The sequence below is a fragment of the Chanos chanos genome, chromosome 4, assembly GCF_902362185.1.
Source record: "Chanos chanos chromosome 4, fChaCha1.1, whole genome shotgun sequence".
NCBI classification, from domain to species: domain Eukaryota; kingdom Metazoa; phylum Chordata; class Actinopteri; order Gonorynchiformes; family Chanidae; genus Chanos; species Chanos chanos.
In genome coordinates this window covers 10,510,692-10,528,306 of record NC_044498.1, presented here as the reverse complement: position 1 = coordinate 10,528,306, position 17,615 = coordinate 10,510,692, and the positions used below count along the sequence as shown (strand labels likewise).

The following is a 17,615-nucleotide window of genomic DNA, read 5'->3' as shown; positions in this document are numbered from 1 at the left end:
CACAAACACTTTACTTTACAACACCAGCCAGAAAAGTGTAACCCACATAACACCGCACATAAACATCTCCTCTCCCTGAAACTACAAACATTTACACACACACACACACACAAGTGCACACCCCCATCTTTGTAGCTTGTATCGAGGCTCCTTTAAACATGAGAGACTCTTTGTTTTCCAAAAAAAAAAAAAAAGATTTTATTTTTTTTTTTACAAAAAAAGTAAATTTTATCAGAGGACAAAAAATCATGTACAAAGTTTCAAAGTTGTAAATTCCACCCTGTGATGGATGATGTTGAGCGGGAGACATTTTTTTTCTTCATCTCTTGAAGACAAGACTCCGCGGGACTTGGGAGAAACAAGTCTGCAGAGAGGTCAGTCCAGGAGAACGTCTGCCGCACACTTCAGGGTACGAACGGCGAGAAAAATAACCACAAAATAAGTCAAAGAGAGGAAACAAAAAAAAACAAAAAAACAAAAGAGGAAGAAAATCAGGACACGTTTGGAGATGAGACAGCTGGAGAGGTCCACAGGGGACTCAGGTAGTGCCCATTTGAGCTGAGCTCTCTACACAACGGCATACTGCTGATACAACAGTTCACGAATCTTATAGTAGTCTTCACACTGACAGCCCACCAGCCCGATCCGTCCAGCTTCCGTCTACAGAGAGAGACAGAGAGAGAGAGAGAGAGAGAGAAAAGTTGGGTCAAATTTGTAAAGTTAACTTTTTTTTTTTTTTATTAAAAGTGCTGTCAGAATGAGGATCTGCTCTGGTTGTTCAACACAACACTTCTGAAAATTGTGTGGTATGTTCTATGATGCAGTCACTGATACAGACACTCACGAAAAGGACAGAGTTGCTGTACGGCTGGTATTGTAATACCAAATAACTATCAATTCGTTTACCGTTTGTAAAACAAATGCATGTTCTTAGGTTTGCTGGACAATGTGGAACGAATGGGAGAACTTTCAAATGGTGAGTGCACTGCGGTGAACTGTTTGGGCCTTGAGTGGACCATCAGTATATTTGACTTAAAATGTAAAACCACGTCCGCAACCTCTGGGTTTTCACGATTGGACTAGATTCACCACCAAAAAAGACAAAGGACCCACCCTGCGCACAGCCACCAGGTTGTTACAGACCAGGTCTCCGCCCACAAACTCCGCCTGAATGCCCTCCCGCAACAGGACCTGTTTGAAGTCTGACAGGCGTGGCTCATTGATGAAGACCGCCTGATGACCGGGGATCTTCGAACATAAAAAAAAAAAAAAACCTTGGGTTAGGATCAGACATTCAAAATAGTGGTACTGAATACTGCCTGTAATGGCTCCACTGGTTCTGGCTAAAATAACGTCATTGTTCCTAAAGCATGGCACTTCTCACAACATCATTTAGCAGAATGCTGAGGGACCAGTGAAACGTTTGACATCCAGAAATGATTTTCCGTTTTATAACTGCAATGTGGGTCTCAAGCTGTAAAATATCAGTTGTTTTCTTCTCTACTGCACCACTGAGGTCAGCACATCTATTTTAATCTCTCTCTCTCTATCCTTGCAGCACAGTTCTTGCATTTCTCTTTTCTCCCTCTCTTTACTAGTTCTAACTCTATTTCACTCTTTGTCCTGGGGCATGGTTCTTCATCTCTCTTTACATCTGTCATGAGATTAGCTTATCTCTCCCCGGACTGGACTGAACCCGAACACACTCCATCCTGCAGCTACTTCTCACCTCTGCTGCTGCTATTGGTCTGAGTTCAAGGGCTTTTACCCCTTTTTTCTCTCTCATATTGTTTTTGTCTCACACACTCTCCCCTCCCCCCCCCCCCCCTCTCTCTCTCTTTCTCTCTCTCTCTCTCTCACACACACACACACACCCTAAAATTGCTCTTTGTCTCTTTCCCGCCATCACTGTCTAACCTCGTTTGATGGCAGGGGCTCCAGGGTGGGAATGACATCGCTTTCCTCCGATGTCTCCCGCTCATCCTCGCCGAACAGCGTCTTCATGGCTCGTTGCGTCGCCATGGCGCTGGGCTCGGTCGCCGGGTCGGGGGTCACCTCCATGGCGAGCTCCCCGTCCTCCGTTTCATCTTTCAGGTCGCCCTCTTCCAGGACCACTCCGGTGTCCACCTTGGACACTCGCATGTCCAGGACCCCATCGATCCAAGCCAGCTCAGTGTCCTTTGCTTTGCAGAACAGCAGGGAGCTGACCAGCGAGTCTTTCAACCTTACCTACAGGGCGTGAAGAACACAATCGAAGCTTTTAGTGGGAGGCACTGCACTGCCGAGGCAAACACCGTGGCTAGGTTTTGAAACTAATCGCTATTCCGTTCGTGAATCTGAATCTGAATTATTCACACCCCACAGGATAGAAGATTTCAATTTTAATGACAGGAAGTGAACGCAATTTGGTGAAAATCAAACAGTTTCTCTTCCAGCAATTTTACAGATGACCCACCACAGAACGAAAAAAAAAAAACCGCAACTCAGACCTCGATGTGAGCGAGCGCAACTCTGGCTTCGACATAATTTCACAATTCTCACATCCTAACTGTGACTACGGGGGGCTGGGTGACAGAATGAAGGGTATGGCTCATTATGTAATACTGGAAAGCCTTCGGCAACAGTAAACACAACATAGTTTACATTTTATCACTGCGTTGAGAATCTATCATCTGCAAGGGATGGGGGGGGGGGGGGGGGGGGGGGCGGAAAAAACCCCAGCATCAGTTGTTCTGCTGCTCACATACTTTTACCACATCAGCAGATGAAATATGACTACAGGGCTACATCTACCCGTGTCTACAGACAAAACATTACGTCGGGATGAGCTATAGCTTTTGTAAAAAGACCAAAGAACAACCATTCATCTGAATACAACAGAGAACAAGCACAACTACAAGTTTAATCACAGTCAAGAGGGACAGACACTGGATGGCTGTCTGGGAGTTCCACATAAATCTTACCTTGCCATTGGATTTCTTTTTTTTTTCTTTTTTTTTTGTCAGATGAGCTTAGCTTCAATAGAGCCTGCTTTTACCGAAAGGTTGAATCTTTTTCACAACACTATCTATTATAATGACAGAATGGGTGCTTCAGCATATGCTGTTCCCATACCTAAAGAACGCAAATTAGGACTACAGCTCATACTGCGCCAATACTACATCCAATAGAGCTTAAACTATAGATCCACACGCAGCGAATTACAATACAGACAACAGAGTCGGTTCAATTAGTTTGAAATGTCGATACACACGTGTGCTGCGAGGTTTTTTTGTTCTGGGTAATTTCTTGAAGGTGGTTTCGTGATTAATTCACAAAACTTTGCCCCCGCGTCGTACGCCGCGCGACTGCGAAAGTGCTTCACATTAAAATGAGCTTGCTGCTTAGTTTGAATTTTAATGAAGGCATTTTGAAACATTCGTTTTATATTATTAAATTACAAATAATACCAATCAAGCAAGAGAGAACTGGAAGCAACGTAGCTCGGTTAATTATACATGTAAATGTAAATGAAGCGCTTCATTTCTATCATTTCAAAAAAAAAAAGAAACACTGGAATGATGTACTAGGGGGAAAAAAAAAACATATTCTGAAGAAAATAGAGAACAGAGATCAGAACACAAGAGCAGTCTTTCTAAACGAGTACGCGCATGAGTCAGCCTCGGCACACCTGCAGTCAAAAAGTACCAGCTGGGGCAAACGTCGTCCTATTAAATGCAAACTTTTTTTTGCCAAAAGATGCGCGATGACTCAATCGGGAGATCAAATCATTTCAGAGAAATAGCGTCGAAATTTCGTTTGAATGCAGCTCAAAGGGTAAACATTTAGCTGCAGTTCGATACCAACGTATCAAGTGTCTGTGAAATGTTAATAGAGAATTAGCAGTACTCAGCGCGGTTACCTGGTAGATGTGAGTCTCGCTGGTGGCGTCCACCGTCTCCTGGAGTTTGGGCGTGTACACTTTGATGTCCTTGCCGCTGAAGGCTTTACACGACTCGGCCAGATCCTGGCTGGCCTCTGGAGGACCGTGGACGATGATCAACTGTCTCGGTTTCATCTGGTTTATGATCTTCTTGATGGAATCGCCATCTGAACGTCCTTCATAGTCTATGTAGGTGACTCTGGCCCTGAGGATAAAATGTTCACATATATCTGGATCATGTCCTGTACATATGAACTATACTCATGTGTGTCTATTTGGCTATATTTAACATTAAAAACATAGAGGAACATTTTAAAAAGTATATATGGATACACACACACACACACACATATATATATATATATATATACACATACACATGGCATCCACCCCCATAAGTATTGCATAAGTATTGTTCAGCTATACTGTTCAGCTATATGTATATAAATGTATTTGTATGTTTGTGTGTGTGTGTGTGTATTACAAAGCCAGCACATGAACACTCACCTAATTTCTATGGTCTCTGTGCTAACTGTGCATTTGGTTGGCACATCTGCCAAGTCTTGGTCCATGGGTTCATCTCCATTGGTTAGTCCTGACTCAAGTTTACTCTTCTCCTCTTCAGTGGCCTGCAATTCAGGTACCAGGAACTCTTCTGGCCTGCAGTCAGTCAGAGCAGATGAGCATGTAATACAGCACAAGCATAACCACAACTGTCTGAACAGCAAGCAAGGAATTCCATTCATCTACCATATCTGGTTCTTCATACGCACTCTAACAGAAACGCACAGTGAATTCTAAGAGCGAAAAAAAAAGGGGTGGGGTGCATTTATTCACCTGATAATCTCTCCGTACTCATCCCATTTGATCCTCTCCTCATGGGAGGGGAACATGGGGTAAGATTTTTTAGCCTGTTTGAAGAAGCTGCCCTTCCTCCCTCCCTCGCCCTTCATCATCAGGTCATGGTGTTTTGTCTTGACAACAGCAGGCTGCTCCAGATCGTCCTCCATATCGCTCTCATCGCTGGAGTCCACATCAGCCCTGCCAACGGTCAGACGTGTGTGTGTGTGTGTGTGTGTGTGAGAGAGAGAGAGAGAGAGAGAGAGAGAGAGAGAGAGAGAGAGAGAGAGAGAGAGAGAGAGAGAGAGAGAGAGAGAGAGAGAGGGGAGAGAGAGAGAATTAAAGAGAATGATAATCAAAACCAAACTTAATTTTATTCTAATGTGAGAACATTCTGTATATACAAACACACAAATAGAAAGAGACTTTAAAATGCAAGTCTAAAATTCCTCGATTGGAAAGTGAATAAAAAGTGGAATTTTCAACTGCTATACAATCCATTTGAATTTGTATGACTTCACTATTATATTCTACATGTAGACTCTCATGGCTTTCATTCAGACGACATGTACATGGTCCACCAGCATTGTGATCATTTTTCATATTCACGCTCAAATATGCAAATCCTACAGGCTGACGGAAAGGGCATTTTGGATTTGCAAGAGGTTCTAAAATAAGAGGAAACAACGCTCAGATTGTGCACAAACTGAAAATTGTACTTTAGAATCTGTGTCATAATGTGTACTTAAACCATGCATAAAACATTCATATTCAGTAATTATACAAATGGATAGTTCACATCCACCCTAAAGACATGCAGCATCCTCTAAGACTCTGATACGCCATCATGTGGTCGTAGAATTACTTCAAGTATAAGTGCTTGAAGAAAAACAGTCATGAAAATTTCATTAATAGTAAAAGGTACTGCATTAAGAATTTATACAGTATTATTCACTGCTAATACTACAGTGCATAAACAACAGCTCCACTGTAGTAGAGAGTTGCAAAAAAAATGAATTGAATACAGTCCGAGTCAATATATTTGTGCAAGTACCACTGGAAATTAATTCTCCAGCATGCAACTGAACGGTCACATAATCTTAAATACCCACACACAAACACAGAGACACACACACACACACACACACACACAGAGCTAATTATGAGCACGTGCTGACTCACTCTTTAGCTTGCTCGAGTTTTTTGGCAGCTTCTTTCTTTATTTTCTCCTTCTCTACATATTCCTCCAGCTCCCGGCCCTCTAATTTGATCCTTTTTCTTATCTGGTTTCAAAAAACAGCAAGGGAAAACATATTAGCGACATTAAGACTGTTAGTCAGGAACAAGACAACAGAAATACAGAGAGCGAAAACTACTGGTGAGAACATCACACGTCATCTACATTGCATTTCTTTTTCATTATTTAAAAAAGAGAGATGCAGACTAAATTTGCATGTCAGGTACCCAGCTCTAGAAAACCAGATAAAAAATCCCAGGAGGATGAGAGAAAAGCAACCTTCTTTCTACAGAGCGTGCAGCAGACATACTGAGGCTATTTTCTTCACGACTCTCACCTCCAGGTCCAGGACCTTCTCCCCTAGGTTGTCGATGAGGTAGCGGGCCAAGGTGCCCGGTGTGGTGCGATAGGTGAGGATGATTGAGTTCTTGGCATCCTGGCACCACTGAATAAAAAGCTCGCGGGAGAAACCCGACTCCAGGTCGGGTTGGCTGCACAGCACCACCTTAGGGCTGGGCACGCGTGCCAAGTCTGCCAGGCTGTGGCACAGGGTGAGGTGACGGAATTGGAAGGGGTTGTTCCTCTTGTCCTCAAAGCACCGCATCAGCTTGTCACTCATCCACTCAACCTGTGAGGAAGCAGGGAAAACTCTCAGTACTTCAAGCTCGCTCCAAAGAAGGGCATTACGCAGTTTAAAAGCATCATACATTTAGGTTAGGCCATTAGAATGAAATATAAAGGACTCTCTGTAGTGTGAAAACATATTAAAAAAAATTGCTAAACACAAAAGCACAATGCCACAATTTCAAATAGTTCAACATAACACTTTCCAATGATGACATTTGCTAGGAATTTGACATTTGCTTTTTAAAAAAAAGGCCAAAAAAAGGAATATAGGTGACTAAAAACTCGTAATTATCGTGAAAATATCTTTTTAAAAAAAGAGAGTAAAGGAGCAATTAAAAAAAAAAAAAAACCCTTGCACAAGCGGAATATGATAAAAGTCCTTGTGAGACCTGGGACTTGGAGAACTCCACCACGTTGTAGCTGACATTGTTGAGCAGAGCGAGGGAGTACACCCCCAGCCCCGCGTCCTTCGTCCTCCAGATCTGATCCAACAGCTGAGCCAGCTCCAGGACACGACCGGCTGTATCCACGGCGATCAGCACATTCCCGTCGCCGCGCAGCGTCTCCATGACATTTGCTGAAGGGGGGACAACAGAAATCGAAAGGGCGAAATGATGAAAACTGTCCCAGGGTTCCCGTACGTTTCAATGGTAACATTTTGCAGCGAGCATAAACGCACGTTTTGTCCTTCAAAGGTTTGAAATAGGCTGCTTTTGAAGCACTCTCAGGCATTAAAAGCAGTTCTGCCGAAACAATCCTGCAATGCTCCAGCCAAAGCAATTCTGTAAATCTGATTAAAATTACTTTTCTGGCTAATCAGTAATTCATAAGGACATGTATATTATATATTAGACAGTGAGTAATGGTAAAACAAGTGTATAACTGTGAGACAGTGAGTAATGGTAAAAAAAAAAAAAAACCACATTGGGCTAAATGCTTGAGCCATGATAACTTACTCAGGAGCTGTTCATCTCGCTGCTTCCGACGAGGCTGCACATAGGTGGCATTGAAGGAGTCAGTGATGAGCAGGGACGGTCGGCTGATCATCTCAAGAGAACAGCCATTCAGGTGACTGGAATGAAATGCCAGTTTATGTAACCATAAAAAAAATGCATAAAGACAATTTTTCATACATTTGTCTTTGTAACATAAAACCTGTCCACTCACATCTCTCTCTTGTGATTGAAGTCTACGGCATATACAATTTCCTCCTCCCCATCCTTCACTATCTTCCAAATGGTTCCACCGATCATGTGACCGGCTGGGAGCGGAGTGATTGACAAACCATGTCCCTTCCCTGTTCAAAGGAAAGTGAACTTTTTAGAACTTTGTTGCTTTGAGAACACAGTTAATGAGAACAAATGATCAGGGTTTTGGGGTTGGTACAAACTCCAGGATTTCTTTACTCAAGAGCATAAATACAAAATATTGTCTTGCCTACCTTTCAAATTCACAATCTGTGAGTATTTCAGCTGTTGGATTTTATCAAAAGCTGAATCCACGTCATCCAGTGTGAATAGGGAAAAATCTTCTGTGTTGTGACGTGACTACAAGACACAAAAAAAACAAAAAAACAAAAAAAAGAATATGAAAGCAGCTCAAAGACACATTACAACCCCGTACTGGGATCTCTCACTCCGCATGTGATAAAGACTTTTACATTTTACATTGCTAAGCTTGAGAAGGACCTATGAAAGGTACTCTTCACCATCAACTGACCACTTGCTGCCTCACCTAGTGCACCAAACCACTAACGCAATCTCACCTGGTAGAGGTCATACATAAACATCTGCCCCATCTTGTAAACAGGAATAGTGGCATAGATGGTACAGTTGAGGCCCAACTTCCCAACGGCATAGGGCAAAGCTCCCAAATGAAGAGGATCAGGATGGGAAAGAAGTACAGCATCGACCTGGTGGACATATCTGAAAGATGAGACAGAAAAAGCTCATGAAGTTATCTATCTGTTTCAGTTGTCATACCACACTGAAATCTTAAGTCCTGAAAAGTCTATTTCAGTAGAAAAGCTGAACCCCAGGGGAGCTGCACCCCTAGGTCAGGGATGACAGGGGTGTCTGCTGCACCCCTGGCTAGTGTTTAAGGTGCGCTCTTTATACAAGAGAAGAAGACATCCTCTATAAAGGAAAACAGTCCCTACTACGTTACATTCAGGGATTTTTTTAGACAGTAATGTACCTTTTCATGGAATCTATTATATCCATTGAGAAGCTCTCGTCCCATCCACAGTCCAGGAGAAAGCGGAATTCGTCAACCTGCAGTAAGTAGCAGAGTGCCGACTCCTCCTGAACGCCCGACAGGGCAGTAAGCTTGATTATAGACGTCATTTTCTAAACACCAGCGACTGTCATTCTGTAAGAAAATGAGCAAAATGTTTCTTTATACTTATACACTCTGTTGATACTGTTAAATAATCCAATATTCAAATATAACTTTGAAGAATGACCAACTACATTAATGGTAACAAAGCTATGAACACCCCTGAAACTAAACTGAGGATCCTTCCAGCAGAACAAATAAACAAAGAAACAGAACATTATGAGAAAATAGAGACAGACTGGTGACACTTAATTTTAAATTTTGTTGAGAAGGTAAGTTTCTGCTAAGTGACCGAATCGCACTGGATAGCTAGTTAGAGAAACTGCACCAGACTGCAATTATCGAATGTGTACGTATGTCGTAGACAACATCAAAATGCCGATAAAACAAACAAAGAGACGAAATGAAATTCATTTGCAGAAGTCTCCACAATCAATGACCATTCTGCAGTTCGGCCTAAGGTTTAAGTTAGCTAGCTAGGTTAAGTTGGTTAGCCATTATGGTCGTCGGCCACAACGGCCATGAAACTGATGAAAAAAATATAAGTGATACAATTTGATGGGTGCCATACCATTAGATATAATGCAGATGTCAGTTTTAATTTCGAACAAGCTACAAAAGATTTTCAAACAGATTTCTAGCAACATTGTGAAAACATGTCGATTTCATAGCACACACATACAATCGCCGGCCATGATTGCCGCTAAGTGTTTGGGATCTTCAGTTCGTACCAATTGATTAGTTTAGGGAGGAGACGAAAAGAAGTCAATAATTTAGAATAAGTAGTACATACATACCCCGCTATCAGTTGCAGCAGAGGAGTGTTATATTTTATTATTGTCATGAAAATGTGATCAAAATGGGAAGTATGCATCGACAGAAATTTACTAAAAGGAAGCCAAACTTTAACAATTGGTATGGTCCAGTAACCTTTCACATCCCCGATAAGGACTGTATGAAACGAACCACAACGAAATCCGAAGGCTGAGGTACCCAAAAGTTTACATTTATGTACTAACATGCCGAGCGTATGTCTCCTTGTGCATTGCAGTTTAGAGGTGCTTGTGTTAGATTAGTGAAATAGCGTAACATTAGACTGCATATAACTGAGATAAGAGCTTGTTCTAATAACCGAATACAGGATAGCCATGTTAACTGTAGTAGCTAGCAAGCTAACGTCAGTGACTCTCGACAACACTATTGATCGAGTTTAGCTAGACTATTTTATTTAGGATAGGTAGCACGACAGTAGCCAAATCTGTTACGCCACTCAAAGTTACTGTTTAGAAAATATGAGACCCTTTGTAATGTTGCTTAGAATGAATGCTATTTTTGGCCTTGTAAATGGCGATAGCCTAACGAAGGTCATAGCACTGACTTGGTTAGCATTTTGTCGAGTTCAGGAGCTTCACGAGTTCCATTGCTTAAAGGATGTTGTGATGATGTATTAAGTATATTTATCATTCGACAATTGCTATGTGTTTGTTTGTTGTAGGCATCATGGTGAACTTTGCGGCAGCGCTTCGTGAGCACTGGGTGAATGTCCTGGTACCCCTTGGATTCGTTATTGGTGTTTACCTGGACAGGCGGAACGACCAGAAATTGACAGCTTTCAGGAACAAAAGTGCTTTGTACAGTCGGTGGGTATAGTGTTGTATTACCAACATTCCTTAATAGATCAAAGGACTTCTGTTCAAACCTTGATATTCATCAGAGGGTTGTTTCGTGGACGCTGGTTCTTTTCTCATTCTTATTTTCAACGTCTTGTGAAATGTACATGTTTACCACCCGGTTCTCCTCACTGCACATGCTCATGAATAATTCAGTTGATATTAGGTGATTTCTTTTGTGCACTGATACCATGTAAGTTTCTGATGTTTCCAGTTCGATGCTTGAGTAACAATGTCTTTCAGTTTTGAACTTGCTGTTAATCTATATGTTGGTTGTATAGCGTTATCAGTTTCACTTGAGGAATGTTACCTTTGAATTTTATCTAAATGTATTCTTAACAAGGTGTTGTTCTCAATTCCAGAGAATTGAAGCCTGGTGAGCAATATACCTGGAAGTAGAGTCTCCCACTTGACGATATTTATAGTTTCCCATGCTTCACTCACTGTACTGGATGATTTCGGTGTTGTCCTCGGGCAGTCAATGACTGTGTTCAACTGTTATTTGATACCAGATGTATAGACCAATAATAAATGTACCCTTTAAACATTAATTTTCTCTCTGTTCATTTAAAGATGGGTGATGTATAAAGGATACACTTGCTTACATTATGAAACACATAACTAGCACAACAGAAAACCACACCAAACTGGGATGTGTTGTAAACCTGTGTGCACACAAACCCCACCAACATGAGTCTTTTTTTTCTGGTTCTTTTTAAAAGGATCATTAATCTACAATACATCCATATGTCACTGTCATTACCTTCCATTTTTTAGACTGACAAAATCTTTGAGATACATTAAATGGGAAATTATGATGCCCAGAAAGCATTTAAATGTTTAAATGCCACTCAAAACAGTAATGAATCAAAATGAATTGTTTTAACAGGAAAGGTGCTTTAATTAATCAGATTTACCTTTCGGACAATAGAAGGTGAAACTGTGTATCAAATTTCTTTCAAATTTAGCTGATTCCAGCATTATAACTTGGAGTAAGTATAGAATAACTTTTTATGTAAAAAATGTACAAAGAAGTACATCTGGTCATCACTCCCTCATTTTTATACAGAATTCTCCACATTAACTCAAACAAGAGAAATATTATTTTGGTCGGAAGGGTTCAGCTGTATGTATGACTCCTCTTTCAAACAACATCTCTGCTAAAGACACCTGAGGAATGAGAGAAACACATAAAATTGGACCAATGTTACAATTCAACAGACTTGTACTATATTCTGCACCTCTTTAGAGTTTGAGGAGAGATCAGAGACAAATTTAGACTGTAGTTCGTAATCCTATAATTTACTCATGTTCAGACAACATTATACCTTATCCTCAGGAGACTCGCATGGAAGACTATTCACAGGGACAAACTTGGGGTATGAATGTATCAGGAACTCCATGGCATCTGTATACTGTAAGCAAGATTATTCCAAAAAGAGATTCAATTGAAAAAGGAGTAGTTTACAGTTCTATCAAAAAACCATCAGTGGGTTACTCTTACATACCGACGTACATCAGTACACACATACTGCTTACCTCTGCTTTTATTTCAATGCTTTTGGGCTCTTCTTTGTGGTAAACTCTGGAGTTCTCAGAAGTGTAGTAGAGGAAGACAGCTTCCCCATCACTGCATAACCTGCACAAAAAAAGGTTACTTACCCCTCATGACACATTAAATCTAGTAAAAGGCCAAATTTATTGGAGATCATTTTCTGGTATGTTCATTAAGTCTTGCTTATTAAGGTCATTACTATCTGTAAGGTCAGCATCTAAGCATATAGGTGGTTTCTAGCGTTACATTCCAGGACACTTTGTTTGAGACGATTTTCTAGCTTCCCAGAGTATGTGCACTTATTCTGAGGTTCAGCTGGGTGACAGAGGAAACTCATACAGTCAGCTGATGTGTTACCTGGCAATGCCAGCACGAATAAGTCTGATTTTAGTATGTCCCTTTATGTGTACAGCCACATCCAAAGCTTCACCATCGTCCCACCGGGCGGGGGCTCCATAAACACTGCTCTGCTTCTCCGCTAAATAGAACACACCAACATGTAATGTGTACATTGCTTGTATTGTTTCCATAGTTTCAAATATACCGATGTCTGCAGGTATAGTAAAGACGTAATCTGTAACATATGGATGCATGGTACATGAGCCTGAGTACCTTCAGTAAGCATAGGTGGCAAGCAATCATGTAGAAACTCCCTGGCTTTCTGATCCACTGCAGCATCTACAGGAGCATGGTCGATGAGCTTCTTCATCAGGCCGTGCACATGCGCCAGAAATTTACCTCTACGTGGGTCCTCCTGCAAAACATACGTACAACAATCAAGAAGGGGAGCTGCACTGCACTTTATGTCACATTCCCAATTACCGAGGTACTTCAAATAATGGATAGTGAATATAGCTAAACATGAGTTTGTAAGGCCTACTTTGTCAGAGTTCTGCACCCCCATGTATGAAAGATAATCCAGAGGAAGTCCCTTCCTGAATTCCACATCCTCCTCCATAGCCATCTCTAGAGCTGCAGGTACAGCCTGCAAATCAAACAGGTCTCTTATTATGTGTTTATTTGATGCTTTGCAGGTTTTAGAACATTTGCAAAGAAAAAAAATATGTTTCTGCTCCCCCCCCCCGACACAAAAGTAACTGAACTAAGTCTGAAGGTGCACCTTCATGAGTAGGTCCCCCCAGCAGTTCCTCTGGTAGGAGGAGATAGTTATGTGCAGAGAGTGGGCATCAGGCAGGCAGTCACCCTGGTGAATGAAGCCCCGGGGAAAGTAGAGTAGATCCCCAGCTTCAAGTACAACTTCCATGACGGGCTTTCCGATTTCTGCCTGACTGAAATTAGCTAGAGGTCCATGAAAACAGAGATGCACAATGAGACATAGGAGCGTCATGAAATGAGCAGTGCAACATTCCCTCAGTCTTGTTATCTTATTAAAACAAATCTATAAACTTTATGAAGGCACATTTATGACCAGGTAGTATATACAGTCAGTAAATTCTATTCTTTAGCATCCTTTTCACTGATCCATACAAAAGAGATTACAGTGAAGTACATTCATTTTAAATACACCACATGGGGTGATCCTGTGTATCCAATAAAACAGTAACTGTGTCTTATACAACACCAGAGGAGCGACTGGCACTTACGACTAGACACAAGGGGCAACACTTCATCTTCAGACCTGTAAAATCCATATGAACATTAACATCAGTTGGAAAAAAAAAAACTAACTGACAACACAATCTAGTTCAAATCAACTGCTCTTTGGATGATAACTGATTAGACTTACCGCGGGTTATATACTCTCCAATGCTTCTTCCCTTCAAGTTGTATAATAAAAGCCTCAATGTCATCATAATGAGGAGCAAAGCCCTGTGTACCAGCTGGTGTCAGGTACCTAATCAAAGAGGCATGAAGACAAGCAGAGTAAAATAATACTGCAATTCACTGGGTATAGCTACATAGGCCAGACAAAAGCAATTTAGCGGGTCAGCGAGGGAATCGCCTTTGGCTGTGTTTTTCATTAGAAAGGTAAAGTACTCACACATTGGCGCCTGCCATACTACCAAACTGTTCCTGGAGGATGGAGAGGACATTCCACACGGTGGATGAAAAGGCTTGAGGGTTCAACATCCGCAGGGAGCAGCCACTCTGAGATGAACCGGTCACAATTCATATTAAAACACAATGTGTATAACTAACGATGTTTTGTCATACATAACTGAGATTAAACTTAACAGTGAATACCTCGTAAAAGTCCCAGACTGTATAAGGTAGAGCTCTCCCTGGAGGGTTGTGTGTCTCCCTTTTACCATTTGAGTAGCTGGTTACATCTAAATTCACTCCATATTGGACATTATCCTGAAGAACAAGCACAAATGTAAAATGGTAGTACTCCCACGTTATTTAAGGATATTACATTTTCTTACCGTGGTTACTGTTCATTTTTTGGGGCAAATAAAATAAGAGACGTATTACTTACATTTCTCAAAATACGGTCAAATTCTGCTGTGGAGAAAAGTCCCTCGTAATAACTTGGATTCCGTCGTTTGATCAGCAATGGTTTCTTCTCCCAGTAATCTCTGTCAAAGGGAGAGGTTGTGACTGCATAAGTAATCTTTAAATCAGCAGCATCATGGGACTGATACTGTAATAGGACAGAGCACTATTTGAACATCAAGGGGGAGAGTGTACATATAGAAAATGTCAACTTATCCAGAATGTCTTATCTACAGCAGCAGTATTTCAGTAATTTCTTGTCATTTCTTGTCATTTACACTTGTGACTGGAAAACTGTGATTTTTAATGAGAATCTATGCCTGCTGTTATACCTGCCGTCAATTAAACAGTACCTGAAGAAGCTTTTCTCTGACATGGGGTGTATGATCCACTGGAACAATCTGCTTGCTCTCTCTTTGCTGTTGTTGACCTTAGTCAACTGGTTCAAGAGAATGTTCAGTGACGGACCATCAGCGCTTTCACCGCCATCTGACGGACGCTCCTCCTATTCAGCAAGAAACACATAGTACTGAAACCTGCACATTCTCACTGCTGCTGACAGAAATAACGGTTTATGGATTTTGCAACAAAAACATACATCAGCGGGCTTTTCGTGGTTCTCCTCTCTCTTTGCATGGCTTACACTTTGGATATCGGTCTTCTTTCGTTTAATCTTTTTGGTGACTTTCGACGGTGGAATTCCATTCTCTTTCCTCTTCTTTTTCTTGATTGGGACAACCTGGAAAACAACAAACGAGAATAATAATAATAATAAAAAAAACAGTCGGTGTCATTTAAGTTCCTCAAACTGAGCCAGACAAACTTACAATATGAACATGTAACTTATTTAATTTATCATCAAAAAGCATGCACAGTACAGACAACACTCAGAGCAGGGGCAGCAGCAGTCCCGCAACTGCTAAACCAAGAAAAACAAAGTACACGACAGATAAATTAGTATGCCTCTACAGACAGAAAATTTACCTGAGGCGGTGGCTTTGTTTTTTCTACTACTGACTGATACAATGCAAAAGCTGACACATGTTTCCTTTCCATGTTGTCTGAAGGTATCAAGTACCAGCGCCATACGCATGAGACGATCAGTGGCGTACGTCTTCTTCTTGCATTTAAGAAACGCACTGTCGTCTGAGCACGTATCGCCCCCTGCTGTATTGGAATTAAACTCGTGTAAAATCGGAAAACGGTCTGTTCAATGGCGAGATTGATTGGGCCTGAGATTATCACCCATTTGTTAAATTGTTAATGGTTCGTAAAGCAGATTCATTTATCAGTTCTCAGCATTTCTTCGTATCTGTGAGAACAGGGACATGAGAAGGCAAGTAAACTCTTTGAATTCACAGTTTACAAAATGTACACTTTGTAAAACACAAACAAAATCAAAATGTACAATAACATAGAAACAATTCAAAAAATGAAAAATACGTGTTTAAACGCTATAAATTTCGTCCTTCTTTAAAACAAAAAACAAGCAGTCTTCGACAACATATCAGACGTACAGAATAAGCTATGTTAATGTCCATTTCCACATTAGGTTTTCGAAAATAAATATATATATAAGGATTTATATTAATGTTCACTCATTGTCACAGGGTATTACTTTTTATCACAGCAATCATGCAATGTTTGGAAATATTGAAAATGCGACGACCTGTGATGGTATTATGGCCACTAGATGTAGCTCTGCCATAACATCAAATTAGTATACTCCCAGCATGCATCAGCACTGTTTGCCGAGGCTCGATCTACCAGTGCAGCTCTGATTGTGCGCATAGTGAGGAAAATATCTTAGCATAGCGACGCTTTGTGGCAAGCAAATACAATCAGTTTTACTACCTAGCTTGCTTGTTTCTTTTTCAATGTACGCATCGTGCCCTTTCAGCAATTAATGGTTTCCTGAGATCTTTCATACCGGGGAGGGATTTGCCCAGCGTAATTTGTTGCGGAGCTGTACACCGGGTGAGTAACCTTACAGCGTCGACATCTAGCTTGTTAGCTTGCAAAGCTAACAACTGCCTGATGTGGCTTGTTGACTAGCTTGGATAGCTCATTATTGGCCAGAGGAGACATATGGCCCGCTGCCTTGTATTTTTCGCCTCCGGCCGAGCATTTTCTAGCTGTGCAATTCAATGCATTATGCTCTCTAGAATCACCTGACAAAATCTGCATAAGTGTTTAATGGCAGTTTGACATATTTGTTTTTTGATAATGGCTTGCAAACTGTTAATTAGTAGATAGTTATTGTTTACCAGCTAAACATATGTCAGCATTTAACAGACAGTTTATAAATTGAGTATGCCTGTCTGAGCGATTGGAATACTAGTCATCTAGCGCTTTACCTCCCACCTGGCACTGCCAAGCAATATCAGTTTAATATCAGACGGACCCCACCTCCGCGATGCGGAGAGGACGCCGGTATTGTCCACGTTTACCCCTAGTGAAAGGGTCTTAGGTAAATAATTCGCGAACTCGCCAAAGCATCGTATACACCGTTGCTGTTCTCGATATTGAATTTGGAGGACCGCATAAGTAACCGTTTATAGGTGATTACATTACTAATTGGTAAATAATGCGATGCCGTCGCTCACAGTGTTTAGAGTTAAACAACTGAAGCGTAAATTGGAAATGTTCGGTCACCTTGTGGACAGTAGTACTGCACCACGTTGAGGAGTTTTAATCTCAGCTGAATGAGCTGACATCTTAAACAAGTTGACGACTTTGCTACCTTGCTGTACTGGTCTTGTGTTCCAGATTTATAATCTGCTACATGCTGTTGTAATTTAATATTATAGGAGGAAAAAAAACCGCCACTTCAGTATCTATTAAACTGATTTGTTGAGGAGTCAGTCCGCTCAGCAGATGTTCTTAGAGCATGCTACTGAGGAAGTGCAGGACGCTTGCAGGGAAATGTTATGTTTGTTGTGGTTTTGAGGCACAATGCAGTAGGCACGA

The 17,615-nt window shown here is 41.2% G+C and overlaps 3 protein-coding genes across 3 annotated transcripts; 1 reads left to right on the top strand and 2 right to left on the bottom strand.

Annotated features, from left to right (window-relative positions):
• Window positions 1–246: 246 nt before the first annotated feature.
• On the bottom strand, window positions 247–9,624 carry cpsf2 (cleavage and polyadenylation specific factor 2). Its single transcript, XM_030771223.1, has 15 exons — window positions 9,535–9,624; window positions 8,823–8,996; window positions 8,392–8,551; window positions 8,068–8,173; window positions 7,794–7,923; window positions 7,583–7,698; window positions 7,016–7,203; window positions 6,337–6,627; window positions 5,945–6,045; window positions 4,760–4,963; window positions 4,430–4,582; window positions 3,902–4,127; window positions 1,918–2,229; window positions 1,114–1,248; window positions 247–660 (listed from the first exon to the last, which is right to left on the bottom strand). Exons 2-15 carry the CDS (start codon window positions 8,969–8,971, stop codon window positions 568–570), a joined length of 2,364 nt encoding a protein of 787 aa, XP_030627083.1. The 5' UTR covers window positions 8,972–8,996; window positions 9,535–9,624; the 3' UTR covers window positions 247–567.
• Window positions 9,625–9,904: 280 nt separating this feature from the next.
• On the top strand, window positions 9,905–11,178 carry ndufb1 (NADH:ubiquinone oxidoreductase subunit B1). The gene is made up of 3 exons (XM_030772700.1): window positions 9,905–9,952; window positions 10,459–10,603; window positions 10,996–11,178. The coding sequence occupies exons 2-3, from the start codon at window positions 10,464–10,466 to the stop codon at window positions 11,030–11,032; spliced, it is 177 nt and encodes a 58-aa protein (XP_030628560.1). The 5' UTR covers window positions 9,905–9,952; window positions 10,459–10,463; the 3' UTR covers window positions 11,033–11,178.
• Window positions 11,179–11,734: 556 nt separating this feature from the next.
• Window positions 11,735–15,707, bottom strand: riox1 (ribosomal oxygenase 1). Its single transcript, XM_030772648.1, has 15 exons — window positions 15,630–15,707; window positions 15,244–15,384; window positions 14,999–15,150; window positions 14,629–14,728; window positions 14,394–14,507; window positions 14,191–14,297; window positions 13,936–14,043; window positions 13,793–13,827; window positions 13,309–13,487; window positions 13,069–13,173; window positions 12,801–12,942; window positions 12,546–12,666; window positions 12,173–12,272; window positions 11,962–12,048; window positions 11,735–11,803 (listed from the first exon to the last, which is right to left on the bottom strand). Exons 1-15 carry the CDS (start codon window positions 15,699–15,701, stop codon window positions 11,735–11,737), a joined length of 1,632 nt encoding a protein of 543 aa, XP_030628508.1. The 5' UTR covers window positions 15,702–15,707.
• Between the last annotated feature and the right edge of the window lie 1,908 nt (window positions 15,708–17,615).

Bases quoted from the DNA above. Each gene is read 5' to 3' on its own strand.
- cpsf2 (XM_030771223.1), bottom strand. From the start codon at position 8,971: ATGACGTCTATAATCAAGCTTACTGCCCTGTCGGGCGTTCAGGAGGAG. The intron at 7,924-8,067 runs GTAGGCAAGACA...TCCTTTGAACAG, and splicing joins ACAGATTGTGAATTTGAAAG to GGAAGGGACATGGTTTGTCA. The intron at 4,128-4,429 runs GTGAGTGTTCAT...TTTTATCCTCAG, and splicing joins ACAGAGACCATAGAAATTAG to GGCCAGAGTCACCTACATAG.
- ndufb1 (XM_030772700.1), top strand. From the start codon at position 10,464: ATGGTGAACTTTGCGGCAGCGCTTCGTGAGCACTGGGTGAATGTCCTG. The intron at 10,604-10,995 runs GTGGGTATAGTG...TCTCAATTCCAG, and splicing joins AAAAGTGCTTTGTACAGTCG to AGAATTGAAGCCTGGTGAGC.
- riox1 (XM_030772648.1), bottom strand. From the start codon at position 15,701: ATGGAAAGGAAACATGTGTCAGCTTTTGCATTGTATCAGTCAGTAGTA. The intron at 14,044-14,190 runs GTGAGTACTTTA...CTCTTTGATTAG, and splicing joins AGTATGGCAGGCGCCAATGT to GTACCTGACACCAGCTGGTA. The intron at 13,488-13,792 runs GTAAGTGCCAGT...ATGGACCTCTAG, and splicing joins GTTGCCCCTTGTGTCTAGTC to CTAATTTCAGTCAGGCAGAA.